At 37.4% G+C, this 15,409-nt stretch overlaps 1 protein-coding gene across 3 annotated transcripts in view; it reads right to left on the bottom strand.

The window, feature by feature from the left end:
• LOC144053507 (voltage-dependent calcium channel subunit alpha-2/delta-3-like) overlaps positions 1 to 15,409 on the bottom strand; it is a 133,689-nt gene that overhangs the window by 102,000 nt on the left and 16,280 nt on the right. For all 3 annotated transcript variants that reach the window (XR_013294465.1, XM_077568018.1, XM_077568025.1), the window contains exon 3: positions 4,715 to 4,831. Coding sequence is in view for 2 of the 3 variants with exons in the window: in XM_077568018.1 (XP_077424144.1) it covers positions 4,715 to 4,831 (117 nt within the window). In the remaining variant the exon portion in view is untranslated. The remainder of the gene's footprint in view (positions 1 to 4,714; positions 4,832 to 15,409) is intronic.

Here is a 15,409-nt window from a genome sequence, read left to right as displayed (position 1 = left end):
TGAATATTTGCAGTTTGACACATGCAGAATTGTATATTCACGAATTTTTATTTATTTTTTATTTTTTATATTTGGTCATATTTTGGATTTTTCTATCTGTTTTTTTGTTTGTTTTTTAATTAATTATTTTTTTAGGCCACCTCCCATAGGGCTTTCGTGGAAAATGTGTATGTCTAGACTATTATTCTACGTTGGTTGAATAATTCTTTGGGTCTAGAAAAAAAAAGTCATAGAAAGCTTTTCTTTTCCACATTTCCAAGTTAGTTAAATCTTACTTTTTTTTCCCCCATTCATCTATAATGGTGCTTCCAGTTGATCAAATACCACCAAAAACATTAACCCAGAAATCCCTATCAGTTTCCAACATTGGACTTTTTCAAGTCAAGCTACTGTGCCATCCTGGCGGGTACAGATGAGCATAAATTATGACCTTAGCATTATGAAGCCAGAGAATCCATGAGCGATCTTTTTATTTTTATTTCTATTTTCATTTGCATGCTCAGTGAGCAACCGGCTTTTTCCAGCATTCAATCAAATTTGTAATTAATTGCAATCTTTTTTTGTCATGAAAGTAATGATTGCCTACAAATAAAAGATCTCAAGTGTTTTTTTGTTTTGTTTTTTTTGTTACGACTGCATATGAACTATGTAATGTGCAGTCAAGAGAGCATCTTTTTACATTGGTGTTAATTGACTATAGCCTGACTGTATCTCCTCTCACAACATTTACTTCACACTCACAGTCCCCTGAGATGAACAATTATCAGGCATTCTGCATCCAGGAAGAGGGCTTGAGAGGAGCCATTAGCCCACAGAGTCCTTGTATCTTCAGGGGTTTAACGCACTCTCCAGGAGATGACACACAAAGAGAGTCACAGTATGTTACTGAACTCAATGCGTCTTATCAGTGAGCTCAAAGAAAATTACTCTTGTCAGAAGGCACATTTATCGCCCAGTGGCAACAGACTCAAAAGACACGTCCGTAATAAAAAGACAGTTATGTAAGTGAGACAAAGTGAAAATTATAAATTATAATAAGGGTTTAAGCATTTGCAAAATTGTGTTTTTGATATTGCAACTCAGCACTTGATGCTTTATTTTTAATTTAAGCCCCATTCAAGGAATTGTGATCAAGAAGATTTTGCTTCAGGAAGTTGTTGATAGTTTTGCGATTTCCTCGTGCAGCAGGAAGATTCCAGACATGTACTGGATGTAGCTACACACGTGGTCATAAACATAGACAGGCCTGCCGTGATCTGTATTGTGTACACATGACACAAAATAGGAGGGGGCGGGGGGGAGACTCACATTGGTCACTGGAACAGAAGCAAAGATTCTCAAAACTGTCTTGAATCTATACAGGATAATATTACGTATATGCAGTATATTATGAGATGTGCTTTTAAAATATTACAGGGATGTGATTTGACCAAAGTGAAATTATTTGAAAATTTAGCCGGGGGTCTGGGGGCCGCTGCCACCCAGCTAGGTCCAGGGCAGCGCCCTGGTGGGGGGACAAGGGGGGCCCCAGAGCTCATGGGTTTTCCGTGTTTTTAAGTACTTTCAATGCACTCACATGACAAAGAAATAGACAAAACAACAGCATAAATTTTCCTCTTTTTTTTTTTTTTTTTTTTTTTTACAGAAGAGCTCAGTATTGTTCATTCGATTTGACATCATCATTGCTCTCCTTTTTTTTTTTTTTTTTTTTTTTAAAAAACAACAAATCAATTAAAAAAATTTTAATAAATGTTTTTTGTTTTTTTTTTAAATACATATACATATATATATACATATACACACATATATATATATATATATATATATATATATATATATACCTTTTTTTTTGTATGTGGGTGAGTATGTGTATGTGCGTGTGTGTGTGTGTGTGTGTGCGTGCGTGCGTGCGAGCGTGTGTGTATTCATCAGTTCACCTAAAGCCCATTAAAAAAAATCCCATACTAATAATATAATATAATAATAAATTGCCAAATGCAGAAACATCAATGTAAGTTATCACGATGTAGTGGCTCTCGCTAACAGACAGAATTAAGTAACCGGAATTAGGTTAAAAAATTCTATATACGTAGACCATGTTTCTATAAATTTTGATATTTGGTTTTTATTTGAGGCAGATATTTTTTCCATTAAAATGTGATTTATGAGGAGGTTAGACCATTGGTCGATATTCAGAGTTTGTTTATTTTTCCAGTTAACAAGAATTGTTTTTTTAGCGATAGTAAGGGCTACAAGTGTAGATTGAAATTGTTTATGTGGTAAATCAGTTGTTGTTAGGTCACCTAGCAAACACAAGTTTGGAGATAAAGGTATCCTACAGTCCAAAATAGCGGAAAGTTTTTCTAAGACTTTAGTCCAGAAATACATAACCGGAGTACATAACCATAAAGCATGAACATAAGTGTCTGTAGTGTTTTGTAAGCATTGGAGACAAATGTCGGAGTCTGAGAGTCCCATTTTCTTCATCATATATTGAGTAATGTATGTTCTGTGAATAACTTTATATTGGATAAGTTGTAAATTTGTGTGTTTTGTCATTTTAAATGCGTTTTCACAAACTTGAATCCAAAAGTCAGGTTCCGGTGCTATAGACAAGTCTGTCTCCCATTTCGAGATGGGTAAAGACATTTTATCAGTATATGAAAGTAACTTATATATTTTTGAAAGTTTTTTTGTTGTTGTCGGAGAAAGCTTGTTAATATCTTTAGCTAAAACAGGCGGTTGGAGCGTACCCCGAAGTGTTGGAATTTTTTTCTTTATCATATTTTTAACTTGTAGATAATGTAAAAAATTTCCGTTTTTTATATTGTATTTTTGGAGCAAGGATGTATATGATATAAACATATTATCTGAGAAGAGATGGTGGAGATGTGTAATTCCTTTCTGCTCCCACACAGCTAAATGAAACGGTTGGTTGTTAAGTTGAAAGTCGGGGTTATGCCATAGGGGAGAAAGTCCACAGGGCTCCACTTGGGCTTTTGTCAATTCTAGTGCCTTCCACCAGGCAGTCATGGTGGCGGAAATCATTGGGTTTTTAAAACAATTATGGCGCTTAATCGATGTTGTAATAAAGAGTAAATCTCGAAGTCTGAGGTTATTACAATCCTTCTGTTCTAGTTCCAACCAACAGTTAGTGTCTCTGTTGGGTTGTGCCCATAGAACGATATATTGTAGCTGGTTAGCTATATAGTAGTACTGTAGCTGGTTAGCTATATAGTAGTACCTATAGCATAAATTTTCAATGTATATTGAACTATCCCATATAAAATGGCAGTTTTAGTCAACTCAAAATCAGTCACATTCAAAAACATTGAACTGCCTTTGCTTTTAAAAACTATCACTGAGAATATCATCATATCTAACTAATGTGATTACTAAGTTAACACATAAATAATGTTGAAGAGTTCAAATTTCATCAACAAATAATTGTATCATGACCAAATGAAAAGTAACTCATATTAAAGCATACCACAAATGTCTTTATTATAGCAGAAGATGTTATCTGTCGGAGTCATGTGCATACACAATGAACTACTAAAAAAAAAAAAAAAACGGAATTTTTTTTTTTTGGGGGGGAGATAAAAAAAAGCGGAATTCCGCGAATTAGCGGAAAAATCACATCCCTGATATTACTATACTGTAACTATCATATGATATGTCAAATCAAATGTCAATCACCAATACTGAATTAACTTTGCCTAGCCCTTCTTGGTGATGCTGGTGCACACACTCGTATACTCAACCATGGGTTATCCGTCTATGCAGAATATACTGTATTCACAATACTGCGTTATTATAAATATTATGTTTTGTGAGCACATCTTCACATCTGTGGATGTGTTTGTGTGTGCTAGTTACTGTGGTTCTGGATGTGTCCTCCTGTAGCTGCAGGTGATAGATCCTATCAGGACAAAATGGTACTGGTAGCACAAATTAGATTTCTCTGGGAGAGTCTGGCTCAAAATAGAATGTTGCTAGATTTTTCCTGTTGAATGCAGTACAGGCAACTTAGCGCTTTTACTTGTATTTAATAATATTATGTATTTGTTTATATGCTTTGATTTACTGTGCATACAGATTGCTATGCTCACCTGTTGCATACTTTTTTGTATATGTATGTATATAAATTTTGGAATATGAATTGTAGGGATAGTTGTATTTTGTCCTTATCCATTTTTTTTGTATTTTGAATATGTAAAAAGAAAAATCAATATTTATCAACATCGGCTGACACGTTGATTTTTTTCAGCCCTATTTCCAACTTCATAGTTGTTAGTTTTTTTTTCATTTATTCCAAATAAATTGTCAATTACAGTGTTTGTTTTTTAAACTTAAATTCTCTAAGGCAGTGTAGTGTGACTGGTCTGCCGAAATAAACAAAAACATTTTTGTTAAAATTGACAATCAGACATTGGTTTAACAGAACGGTAATGTATCAAAAGTACTAGTGGTATTGGTATCCATGAGTACTCGAGTTGTGTAGTCACACTGGTATTGGTCAGGGCAAAATAAATAAATAAATAAATACACAGTATAAAACATCCCTAAAGGATCACTAAGGTAAATCAACCTTTCCCAACCACCTTTCGCCTCTTTGTACACATGCCTAACTGTACGTAGTTGAGGTAGATCAACTGAATTAAATAAATGTGTTATGCTGTCTTTATCAGCTTTGGTACAGTATGCGTCTTACCTTCATTGCCTGGGCTTTCTTGTGAAACATCTCTTCCATGCTCTCAGCCAGCTTCTTCACTAGACGCAACCCATCAATCTCCTCCACACGCACAGCCCTGTCGAACTCTTTGTATTTCTGTAAGGGGGAAAATGGTGCACCATTACCATTAACACCATTACGAGAAGATTTGCAGTCTCTTTGTTGATAATATTTTTATTCGTATCAGACAAATGAACTCAACAATTTGATATATCACACTGTAATTTAATAGCTGTGAAACTTTTGGGGACATAACTAAAACTCAAAAACTAAAAACTGCATATTTATGTACTGTCTTAACCCTGGAGAACCCAAGAACCCTTTTCTTCTTTGGAAAATTAGGAATTATACATTAAATGACTGCTATAAGTTCAATGAACACCAAAATATATGTTTTTTTAAATGTTAACCCTTTTTTTTTTGAACTAGCTCAGAGTTGCTAATTTATCAAAATATATATATAAAACATACTCCTAGGCATTCTGCAACATGATATGAAATAGATTAACAAAAAAAAACACAATTTTACCATCTGATGGTTTGCTGAGAAGATGAAAAGATTTGTTTGGATTGATTTCCAGCTCAACAAAACAGCATGTTGCCAGCCATCTTGTCACCACCACTCTGGCTCGTGTAAGTGCAATATGCAGGGGTCAGAAGTGGCACTCTGGACTTTTGAAGTTAAATTTGTAAAAAAAAATTAAAAAAAGGTCTTTGTTATTTGAGTAGCAGAATTTATAGGGGCCGAATTTGACCCCGTGGGTTCGCCAGGGTTAAGTGTCCACAAATATACTTTTTTTCCATCTTCATCTACATGTACTGTATACAAAACTAAGCAGCTCAGCCATGAAATTTATCAGCCACCTTCACATTTTTAACAACCACATAGGAAGTAGCAGTGACACACCATTTCCCTCGCTTACTGCCACGCACAGAATCCTATAATCCCACTAAATAAATCCATTCACACACGCTTGCCATAAGCAGCACCTTAACTTGGGACAGTGACATTAAGTCTGGTTAATTCCAACAACCATACTTGCCCCACACACATTTAGTAGTTAAGTAAGACAGACCTATGTCCACAAAATATGAAGAATATCTGTTCAAATTTACATACATACACACTCAGAGCATGATCTAAGCAAGGGAGTATATACTACGCGATTTTCTCAAATATGTGCAAAGCTCCTGGTAGAGATTTTTCACTCGAGGGGATTAAATGGAAGATTACGGTCATATCATACGGTGTGCCCTCCTCTCTTCTCGGCACATGCTTTTATAGCTGATCCTGCACAGTGCCAGACAAAAGAGCAAGGTGACGACAGGGACAAGTTCGAGGGAGGATAGGAAATGGTCCGACAGTTTTTAAGATTTTAGTAATTGGCTGAAGGTGAACAGATTGTTCTCAGCAGAAAATAGGACGTTGTAATACACTATACTTGGTAGAAAATTGTGGCTAGCTTGATTTAGTTTAAACTAATAGAGGATTTGTAAAGATTGAACCCTAATCATATCCACATGGACAAATATAGTGCATTATGGCCAAATGTAGGGTTATGTCCATTATGTTTGTGATGTGAATGGAACACCGGTTCTATTTTAGAACTGTTCTTAGCAATCTTTTTTTTTTTTTTTTTTTTTGCTAGCTTGACAATTCCATTTATCAAGTCCTCTTAGACTAGGGGTGGGCAAACTCGGCCCTCGAGGGCCGAAGTCCTTCAGGTTTTGGATGTTTGCCTTCTCCAACACAGTTGACTTATGATAAGCTCATCATTATGTTTGTGATGTGAATAGAACACCGGTTCTATTTTAGAACTGTTCTTAGCAATCTATTTTTTTGCTAGCTTGACAATTCCCTTTATCAAGTCCTCTTAGACTAGGGGTGGGCAAACTCGGCCCTCGAGGGCCGAAGTCCTTCAGGTTTTGGATGTTTGCCTTCTCCAACACAGTTGACTTATTATAAGCTCATCATTATGTTTGTGATGTGAATAGAACACCGGTTCTATTTTAGAACTGTTCTTAGCAATCTTTTTTTTTGCTAGCTTGACAATTCCCTTTATCAAGTCCTCTTAGACTAGGGGTGGGCAAACTCGGCCCTCGAGAGCCGAAGTCCTTCAGGTTTTGGATGTTTGTCTTCTCCAACACAGTTGACTTATGATCAGCTCATCAGCAAGCTCTGCATAAGCCTAATAATGATCCTGTAGATTGGAATCAGCTTGTTTGGAAGAGATAAACCTAAAGGCCATGTACACATGTAGCAGGGAATTTTTAAAAACAAATATTTCCCGCCTCTGGGTTTAGAAAAAAGGGTCCACACCACCACGTTTGTAGAAAAGAAAACATTCACAGCTAACCGCATTAATGCGTTTTGATGTACGTTCATAACAATGCTAGAGGTGGCAACAGTTCCCCAAATCCTACCCAATCAGAGTATGCCTCCGCCTGGCAACGCCACTTCCACAAATTGGGCCTACAATAAGATGCATGCCAAGCCTCTAGGTGGCAGTAGTTAGCCAAATACCGCTCGTCTCTTGACGTCACTTCATCATACGTCACACAAGAAGGAGGGAACTAAATAGGAGCAAACTAATGAGACAATGACAAATACCTGGACATGACACAAGGGGCAGAGGGTGCTGACTGGACAACAATGTAATGATCTGAGCTGTCAGCCTGCGCTCAGTTGTTGTTGTTTGTAGTTGTGTTGCAGCCAGTCACACACAAACTCACACAGCTGTTTTCATTCATGCAATCAGTCGGCGTATTTAAGAGGCAGTCCAACCAGCTACCGGTTGTCAGACGATTCACTTGCCAGCCACCAATGCGCAAGCCTAGTCTCGACTGTTTCTCGACCTCGATTCTCGTCTCGCCTTGTACTACGATCTTGCCTTGCCCTTGTAAGTTTTCTAGTATAGTGATTTTTGTATTCTGCCTTTTGCTTGTTTGTGCAGCAGCAAGGCCTCTCATAGGCCACCCGCTGGACTGCTGCGGCCCCTGCCTGTCCCGTTTGGGCCTTGGTCCTATGTCTCTCTCTGGACTTTATCACGAGCTTGCCAGCTTCTCGAGGAAACAGTCGCTTTGACCATAGTGGACCGGTTCACGAAGATGGCCCACTTCATTGCCTTGCCTAAATTGCCGTCGGCCTTGGAAACCGCCAACCTCCTCATCAGTCACGTCTTCTGGCTCCATGGCATCCCCCTGGACATCGTCTCCGGCCGCGGGCCTCAGTTCATATCCAAGGTCTGGAGGACGTTCTGCATGACCATGGGAGCTACAGCAAGCTGGTCCTCCAGCTACTATCCCCAAACTAATGGACAGACGGAACGGTCCAATCAGGACCTTGATGCCACCTTCCGTTGTTTCTGCCAGAGCCATCCCACGTCTTGGTCTACACCAGAGGTGGGCAATCTCGGTCCTCGAGGGCCGGAGTCCTGCAGGTTTTGTAGGTTTCTCACTTCCAACACAAGCTGATTCCAATCAACAGGATCGTAATCAGGCTTATGCAGAGCTTGCTGATGAGCTGATCATATATCAGCTGTGTTGGAGAAGGGCAACACGCAAAACCTGCAGGACTGCGGCCCTCGATGCCCACCTCTGGTCTACACCCTTTCCTTGGATGGAGTACGCCCACAATACACTCGTCACCTGCGCCACTGACCGCTCGCCGTTCATGGCAGCCTATGGGTACCATCCTCCGCTGGAATCTGATTCACTAATTTTGTTTATGAATTTCCATCCCATGTGGCGCGTGAGGACAACCCAGATTTTATTTAGGTGCATTTGCACCTAATTTGTGCAGCTGGAGAAAAAAAATGTCAATGTGAAGACAATAAACCTTATTTTGTAGGATATGCAATAACGTACAGTCAAAATTGAAATGCCACCCAAGTTGAACATTTTAGAATGCAGGAACACACAAGCCTGAACTGGTAAAATATATATTTTTTAATTACAAATTGGAAACAAAAATGTTATAAGTTAATATAAAAGAACAGTTCAGGCATTTAAATGCACAATCAGACAGGCTACAGACAGTTTTACAACAACCAATAGCATCAATGTTGAGGCAGTATGTGGGCCTGCAAGAAAGAACTGCCAATTAAAAGAATTAAAGGCTGCTAAGTAGATGAGATTTTTAGAGCAATTACAGAGATTAGAGGAAAGTGAGTTAGATTCCTGAGGGCAATTTTTTAAAGAGTCAAACTTGCAGTATGATGGTAGGTGAATAAAACTTGTGTTTGTAAATGTTCCGTTCTTCTAGGGATGTCTGTCTTTATCTCTGTATTACGGCAAGGAATTCCCTTTCTAAAGAGAAAAAAAAGTTTATTTGAAATGCACTGACAATATACCGACCGAAATGTGTTTTGCTGGCTCCAAATCCTCCATAGCAAGATTCAGAAAGGAAGGCGTAAAAAAAAAAAAAAAGAACCATGTTCTTCAAGATGGCCCGGTGAAAGCACTTTTTTTCCCCTCCCAAACGCTGACATGGAACAGTGCTGCAAAGTATATGCTTGCACTTTCAGGCACATTGTGACTGATGACTCAGCAGGTAAATTGCGGCAGATTCATCCATTGGAAATCACGGTAATAATCCCCCTTACTGGGTGACAACTGCAACAATTGACTACGGAGTGTGGGTGGGGTTAGTGGTGGGGAGCGAGGCTGTCAAGCCAGGTTTTAGGACATTGTCTACTTCTGCCTTCAGCATTGTCTACTTCTCACAACAAAGCATTTGTTTAGTCTTTTCCGCTACATTCATGCCTACAATAGGAATCCTGAAAGTATTCCATATTTGCTAGAAACCAAGCCTATAGTGCTACAATTCTGCCACAAAAATAATCGTAAAATGGAGGAGACACTGAATGTGTGCAAACTATAAGCAAATGAAGACAACGAACAAAACAATAAATTGAATCACATCACAAAGGGAAACTATTTTCTATAGTGTACCGTCACAGTTACCATTTCAAATGATGAACGAAGCTGATTCATTATAACTTTACCAGCACAGAAAAAGAGTGAATGCGGCAAGATTTTTAAAAATCTAATTTCTGTGTAGCATATAAATGTTAGCGGAAATTAAGTTTGTTTAGAGAAGAAAATGCTTTTCTACTCAAAAATGGTGAATCACTTTAAATATCTGTTCAAATTGTGGACTGCATTTACCGGTAATTTATCACATTTTACCCAACGTCTTGGTCAAGAACCCCTGCAAGATTAGACCAAAAACCTCGTTAATCCAGGCTAAAATGATCTCATAATACACTCTTAGAAATCGCTCCTTTTCATTCAATTTGCAAGAAAGATTGACGGATGCATAGTGTCGTCAGAAAGTACTATGTTTGGATGGCCCTTACGTCTCCGTACGTGTGGTGTATCTACGTGGAGCGTGCACATGCATAAAAGTATGCAGTTCATTTGAACATACTCCCGGATGTAGTTATGGGAATATTCGTCAGGCTAACGATGTCCTAGCAATGGGAATGTTTGTCCAGCTAACGCCTCACCGTTGGCCAGCTAATGCCGTATTAGTAACGAAGTACCTGAGATACAAACTATCTTAGCGCTAGCTAGCATGATGCTCGTAGCAACATAGATGGATTTAAAATGGGAACAAAGAGAAAAAACATACATTTCTCTGCCATTGGCCAGGGTTCGGCACAGGATCTTTGAGGTTAAAGCAAGTTATTGGCTTTGTAAGCATGTGTAAGCATGTGATCAAGATAAAGCACTATATAAGTGCACCCCATTTACCATTTTGATCAAATTGGATTTTTCATTTGTTGGTGTGTTTTTTTTGGCAAAAGTACAAATTGGATTTTTCATTTGTTGGTGGTTTTTTTGGGGTGCAAAAGTACATTCAGTCACGCATTTGAATTTATTCCGTCATTCAGTGGCTTATGTCAATTCGAATAGCAAATGCACATCTCAGAGCTCTAGTTGGTTTTGTTCCAGACATCTACACTGAGAAATAACATGTCTCAATATTTTTGAATGTAGGATTGACTCTAAAATTAGTTAAATATTATTAGTCATGAAGTACACACCACTTATATGCGTTGGCTGCAGTAACTTGTGTTAAAATGGAGCATCTGTTCATGTTCACCAGTCAAGCAGGATGCCCTGCTGTGGAGTGTGGCACAAAATGATATTTTGTCTCGCTTGCCAGTCAGCAGATGAAAGCAAATAGTATTTTACCATTTGCACAGAGCCGCTGTTCGCTTGGCATGGCTTCAGTTTGCGGACGCTGGTTGGGCCCGAAATCAAACCATATTCTGTTAAAATACAAAGAACTTTTATTTTCATCATTTGTTGGGGTTTATTTGTGATAATTTTAGAAGCTATAAACTCAACAGGACAACACTAACATTTATGTGTGGGCGAATGCTGGTTGTGACATCAGGTGACAGAAATTCAATGTTAGGATAAATATATGAAGAAAAAAACTACTAAGCAGCATATAAAGTAAGATGGTGATTATGGATGGATATACCACTTATATTGTTATTTTCAAAATAAAACAGATTGTAGTGATTTCAGGAATAATTTCATGGGTATTTTTTTTCGCATCTTCAGCAAATGCAAACGATATTTTGACAATATTGCTAATTTTAGACAACAATCATGACATGAAAAATTTATATTGTTTCCTCTCTAAAATAGATTTAACCAGCGGGCAGTATTTCATTTTGAAATGGCTTGGTCAGAACCAACAAAAAGCCAAAAACGGGTCACAATAACGCCAAGGGGTTAATATGATATTTTTACACGTACTTTACAATTAGGATGACCATTAAGCAAGGTGGTGAAATCCTGGAAGAGTGATTCAAAATCTGAACAAATTAGAGCTCAGGAAGAACTCTGTTCTAGAGCTGTTCCCTCCCATTTGCCCCATTCAATGTGGCGTGTTAGCGCATAGACAAGCGAGTTACATCATATGAATCTGTGACAATGTGCATTAGCCTCTTGGGATTTGATGATCAAGTGATTAATGGGCAAAAACTTCATTTCACACGACTGAACCCCGATCTCCCAAATCCCAGCTCATTTAACGCACCACTGACACTCACTTCATCCAAGCCCATTTTTACACAATCTCACAGTTGTTTGATTCCTTTACAAATCGCGATCGAAAATGTGAGCAGAGGCATGTCAATCTAACCACATGATTATCATTACATGTATTTCCTCTGTGCTCCATTATTAACAAGTCGCCAGTTAATTGGATTTCTTAATGGAAATTAATTGGAAGTCAGAAAAAGACAAGTTACACATGCCCATAGATTTAAACCTGCCACCTCCCTCAGTGTTGCATTAAAATTGTTAGTACAGTATACTTCAGGTCATCAGCCTTTTTTTATCAGAACCTGTTTCCATTCTAAGACAGATTTCCTTAAAAAAAAATTTTTTTAAAGTATTGTAGTGGATTACTTGCATTTTTAGAGTTGAATGCAAACAAACTATTGTTTTATTACAACATGACAGAAAGTCAAGCAAAAACTAAAGTATTATTGTTTTTGTGGCAGGCATAACAAAAAAATGCAAAAAAACGATACAATCAACCTGTGTATCCAACTGTTTCAATTCATACAACAGAGTAAGTCATGGCTAATAGCCAATACAGCAAATTTGTGTTCAAACATAAAAGTCCAGAGTTCACACTAAATACATTTGTGACTAAAGACAAGATCATCATTTAAGTCTGCATACTTTTTCTGTTATTTTTGTTTGTTGATTTACTGTGAGGTTTTTCTTATGTAAAACAGATGACTTGGCTCAACAGGTTGGAAAACAGTAATCAACTAATTACTACTTTCCTAAATACAGACTCAAGTTATTAGATTAGTCATATATGATGGAGATAGATAGACTATGATGCGTTATAATAGAGGAGTGATTATTACGTTTATAATATCTACCTGATAAGCTGTTGCTTAAAATAACTTCTTCGTCTCTTCATTCATAGGACATGAGCGCACACATTTATCATTTTTTGACTCAAAACACCACCACAAACATGGAAAAACGAAACAAACAAGATGCACTTTAATGGCAGACTTTCAGCTTTAATTTGAGGGGATTTTCATCCAAATCAGGTGAAAACGCTTTAGGAATGGTAACAGTTTGAGTATAAGCCTCCCAGGAGCCGGCTAGCTGCAGACTAGCATCGCATATCCTCAGGTTAAACTGTTTCTGTGATATTCAAAACACCTCAGTCACGACCTTAGCGATTTACCAGCGAGTTGTAATTCTAAGTCATCCGTTTTATGTACCAGAGCTCTTGCGCTGGATATGTAAGCCTTTGTGATTTGAAAATTGCATTCTATTACATTGCGTTGTTGATTTGAATTTGATTAATTGTTCAGCCGTACATGGCTCAATAAAGGTTGGGAAACTGCACTAGTGTGTATACTGTAGGTTACTTAATACGCACGTTTATTGCTCCATGCTCAGAACAAACATCTTGAAGTGTCATTGTTTTTTTGTTTTTTCTGGAGAGCTCAGCATTGTTCATTCGGTAATTTTACCGATTTGACATGTCATCATCATTGCTCTCTTCTTTTTTTTGGGGGGTATGTGGGTGAATATGTGTATGTGCGTGCGTGTGAGTGTGTGTGTATTCATTAGTTCACCTAAAACGTATTAAAAAATCTCATACCGTTCACCTAAACCGAACACTTCCAGCCAGAGTCGTGAGGCCGTCAGGAGACCCGAGGAAGGACCAAAGAAAATTAAGGAAAGTGAAATCCAGCACCGACCAGACACCAATGAAGTGTCATTTTATTGTATAGAGCAACATTTTACCCCCCAAAGCCATATTTGTAATTATAATTTCATAATTTAGTGTAGGGCGAACATGGGGCGAACATGGGGCGATAATAGAGACCCAAAGGCGTCACCTTGTTCCGGTTAATTTGGTTTTCAGACATTTTTTTTGTGATCAACTGATGTGTTGCTGAGAGAGCAACCACGTGCAGATGACAACTAAACATCGACAACATAATGTTGCATTCCTACAAAAGTGGGCGGCAGGACCGTGAGCACTAACCCAGGTGGGAAACCACTCCCGGATCACAGGAACTCTCCAAAATAGCAAATCATTGCTCTGCCCTCCACCTTTCAGAGCCTCCTCCGTGTGGCAGGCGACAAATTGTTCCTTCAAAAGAGGAGCGCTGACCGGAGACGAAGTGGAACAATTAATTTCACGCTTGTCCTGGCTGCCTCAAAAGCACGTTGGTCCAAGTTCGTATCTGCTGGCACAGAGACGGAGGGTTGCAGAAATCCAGAACACGGGGAGTACATGTAACTTACACACATACTGGAAATGCTCAATACCCAGATAAAGCTCAATGATCATAATCAGCTTTTTTTTTTTTTTTTTTGCATGACTGTTCCACATTTTAGAATCTATCAGAAGGAAAGAGTTGCATTGATTTGTGACAGAATGCACAAATGCAAGATGTAATTTGAAAACACATGCATAATGCTTTGTTACAATCAGTGATATACTGACAGGTTATGTCTTTTTTTGCACACTGGTGATTTATTATTATTATTTTTTTCTCTTTTCTTCTTTTTCTCTCCCTTTATTTTGGTATACTGTATTATAACTAGTGCTATCAACGTTAACTCATTGATTAATCCCAAAAAATTACCACATTAATCATGTATTAACTAAGATTAATCACATTATTACTTTGACCGCAGATGGTCCTTTAGCTTGACAGCGGATGGTTACGTTGAAGGTAGCACAGATTGTGTTTGAGCAATGAACATAACTACATGCATTAAAATAAAGCATTCAATAAATTGTTGCGTATGGCATTCAGAATAATTGTTCATGTCACTTGGGTCATATTTTTTTTCATTTTTTTTTAAATTATGCAAGTAACTAACTTCATAGAAAAAAAGGAGGATGAGAGTGAGCAGTGGATGAAAAAATGTTGACGGTGTCTTCACCACATTAAATGTTGAAATAATTAATATATAACAGGTGTTCTTCAAATTTGGCGGGGAATTTTTTTTTTTTTGATAAAAAGTCGTTTTAATTAAGTAATTAATCGCAATTAATAAAAATTCTAAAGTGTGATTAATCTGATTAAAAAAATAATAATAATCATTTGACAGCTATAATAAATATATGCATTAAAGTAAATGTTTGTGTGTGACATTCAGAATATTTGTTCATGTCAAAATATTGGGGTTAGGGCTACTCGATTATGAAGAAAATATTAATCACAATTATTTTGGTAATAATTAAAAATCACAATTATTTTTTGGTACAAAACAAGAAAATGTTTAAACAAAACAATTAAGACAAATACAATTATTTGGAACGGTATAATTATACAAGTTCCTTTTTGATTAAACAAAATAGGTGCAAATATATAAATTCAAACAACTCAAAGACCTCAAAATTAGTATTAATATTTTGTTTATGATTATGCTGATTTTGTAATTGTGGAGTGTAATAATTGAAATTGTAATTGAATTTTGATTAATTACACAGCCCTAATCGGGGTCTTTTTTTTTTCCATTTTGAATTATGCAAGTACTTAACTGATTAGAAAAAGAGGAGGATGCGAGTGTGCAGTGGATCAAAACATGTTGAAGACGCCCTCATTAAATGCAGAAAAAATTAACACATAACAGGTGCTCTTCAAATTTGGC

The sequence above is a fragment of the Vanacampus margaritifer genome, chromosome 1 (genome assembly GCF_051991255.1).
Source record: "Vanacampus margaritifer isolate UIUO_Vmar chromosome 1, RoL_Vmar_1.0, whole genome shotgun sequence".
In the NCBI taxonomy this organism is placed as follows: Eukaryota; Metazoa; Chordata; class Actinopteri; order Syngnathiformes; family Syngnathidae; genus Vanacampus; species Vanacampus margaritifer.
Note: the sequence above shows the minus strand (reverse complement) of the source record. Positions and strands in the feature narration are given on the sequence as shown.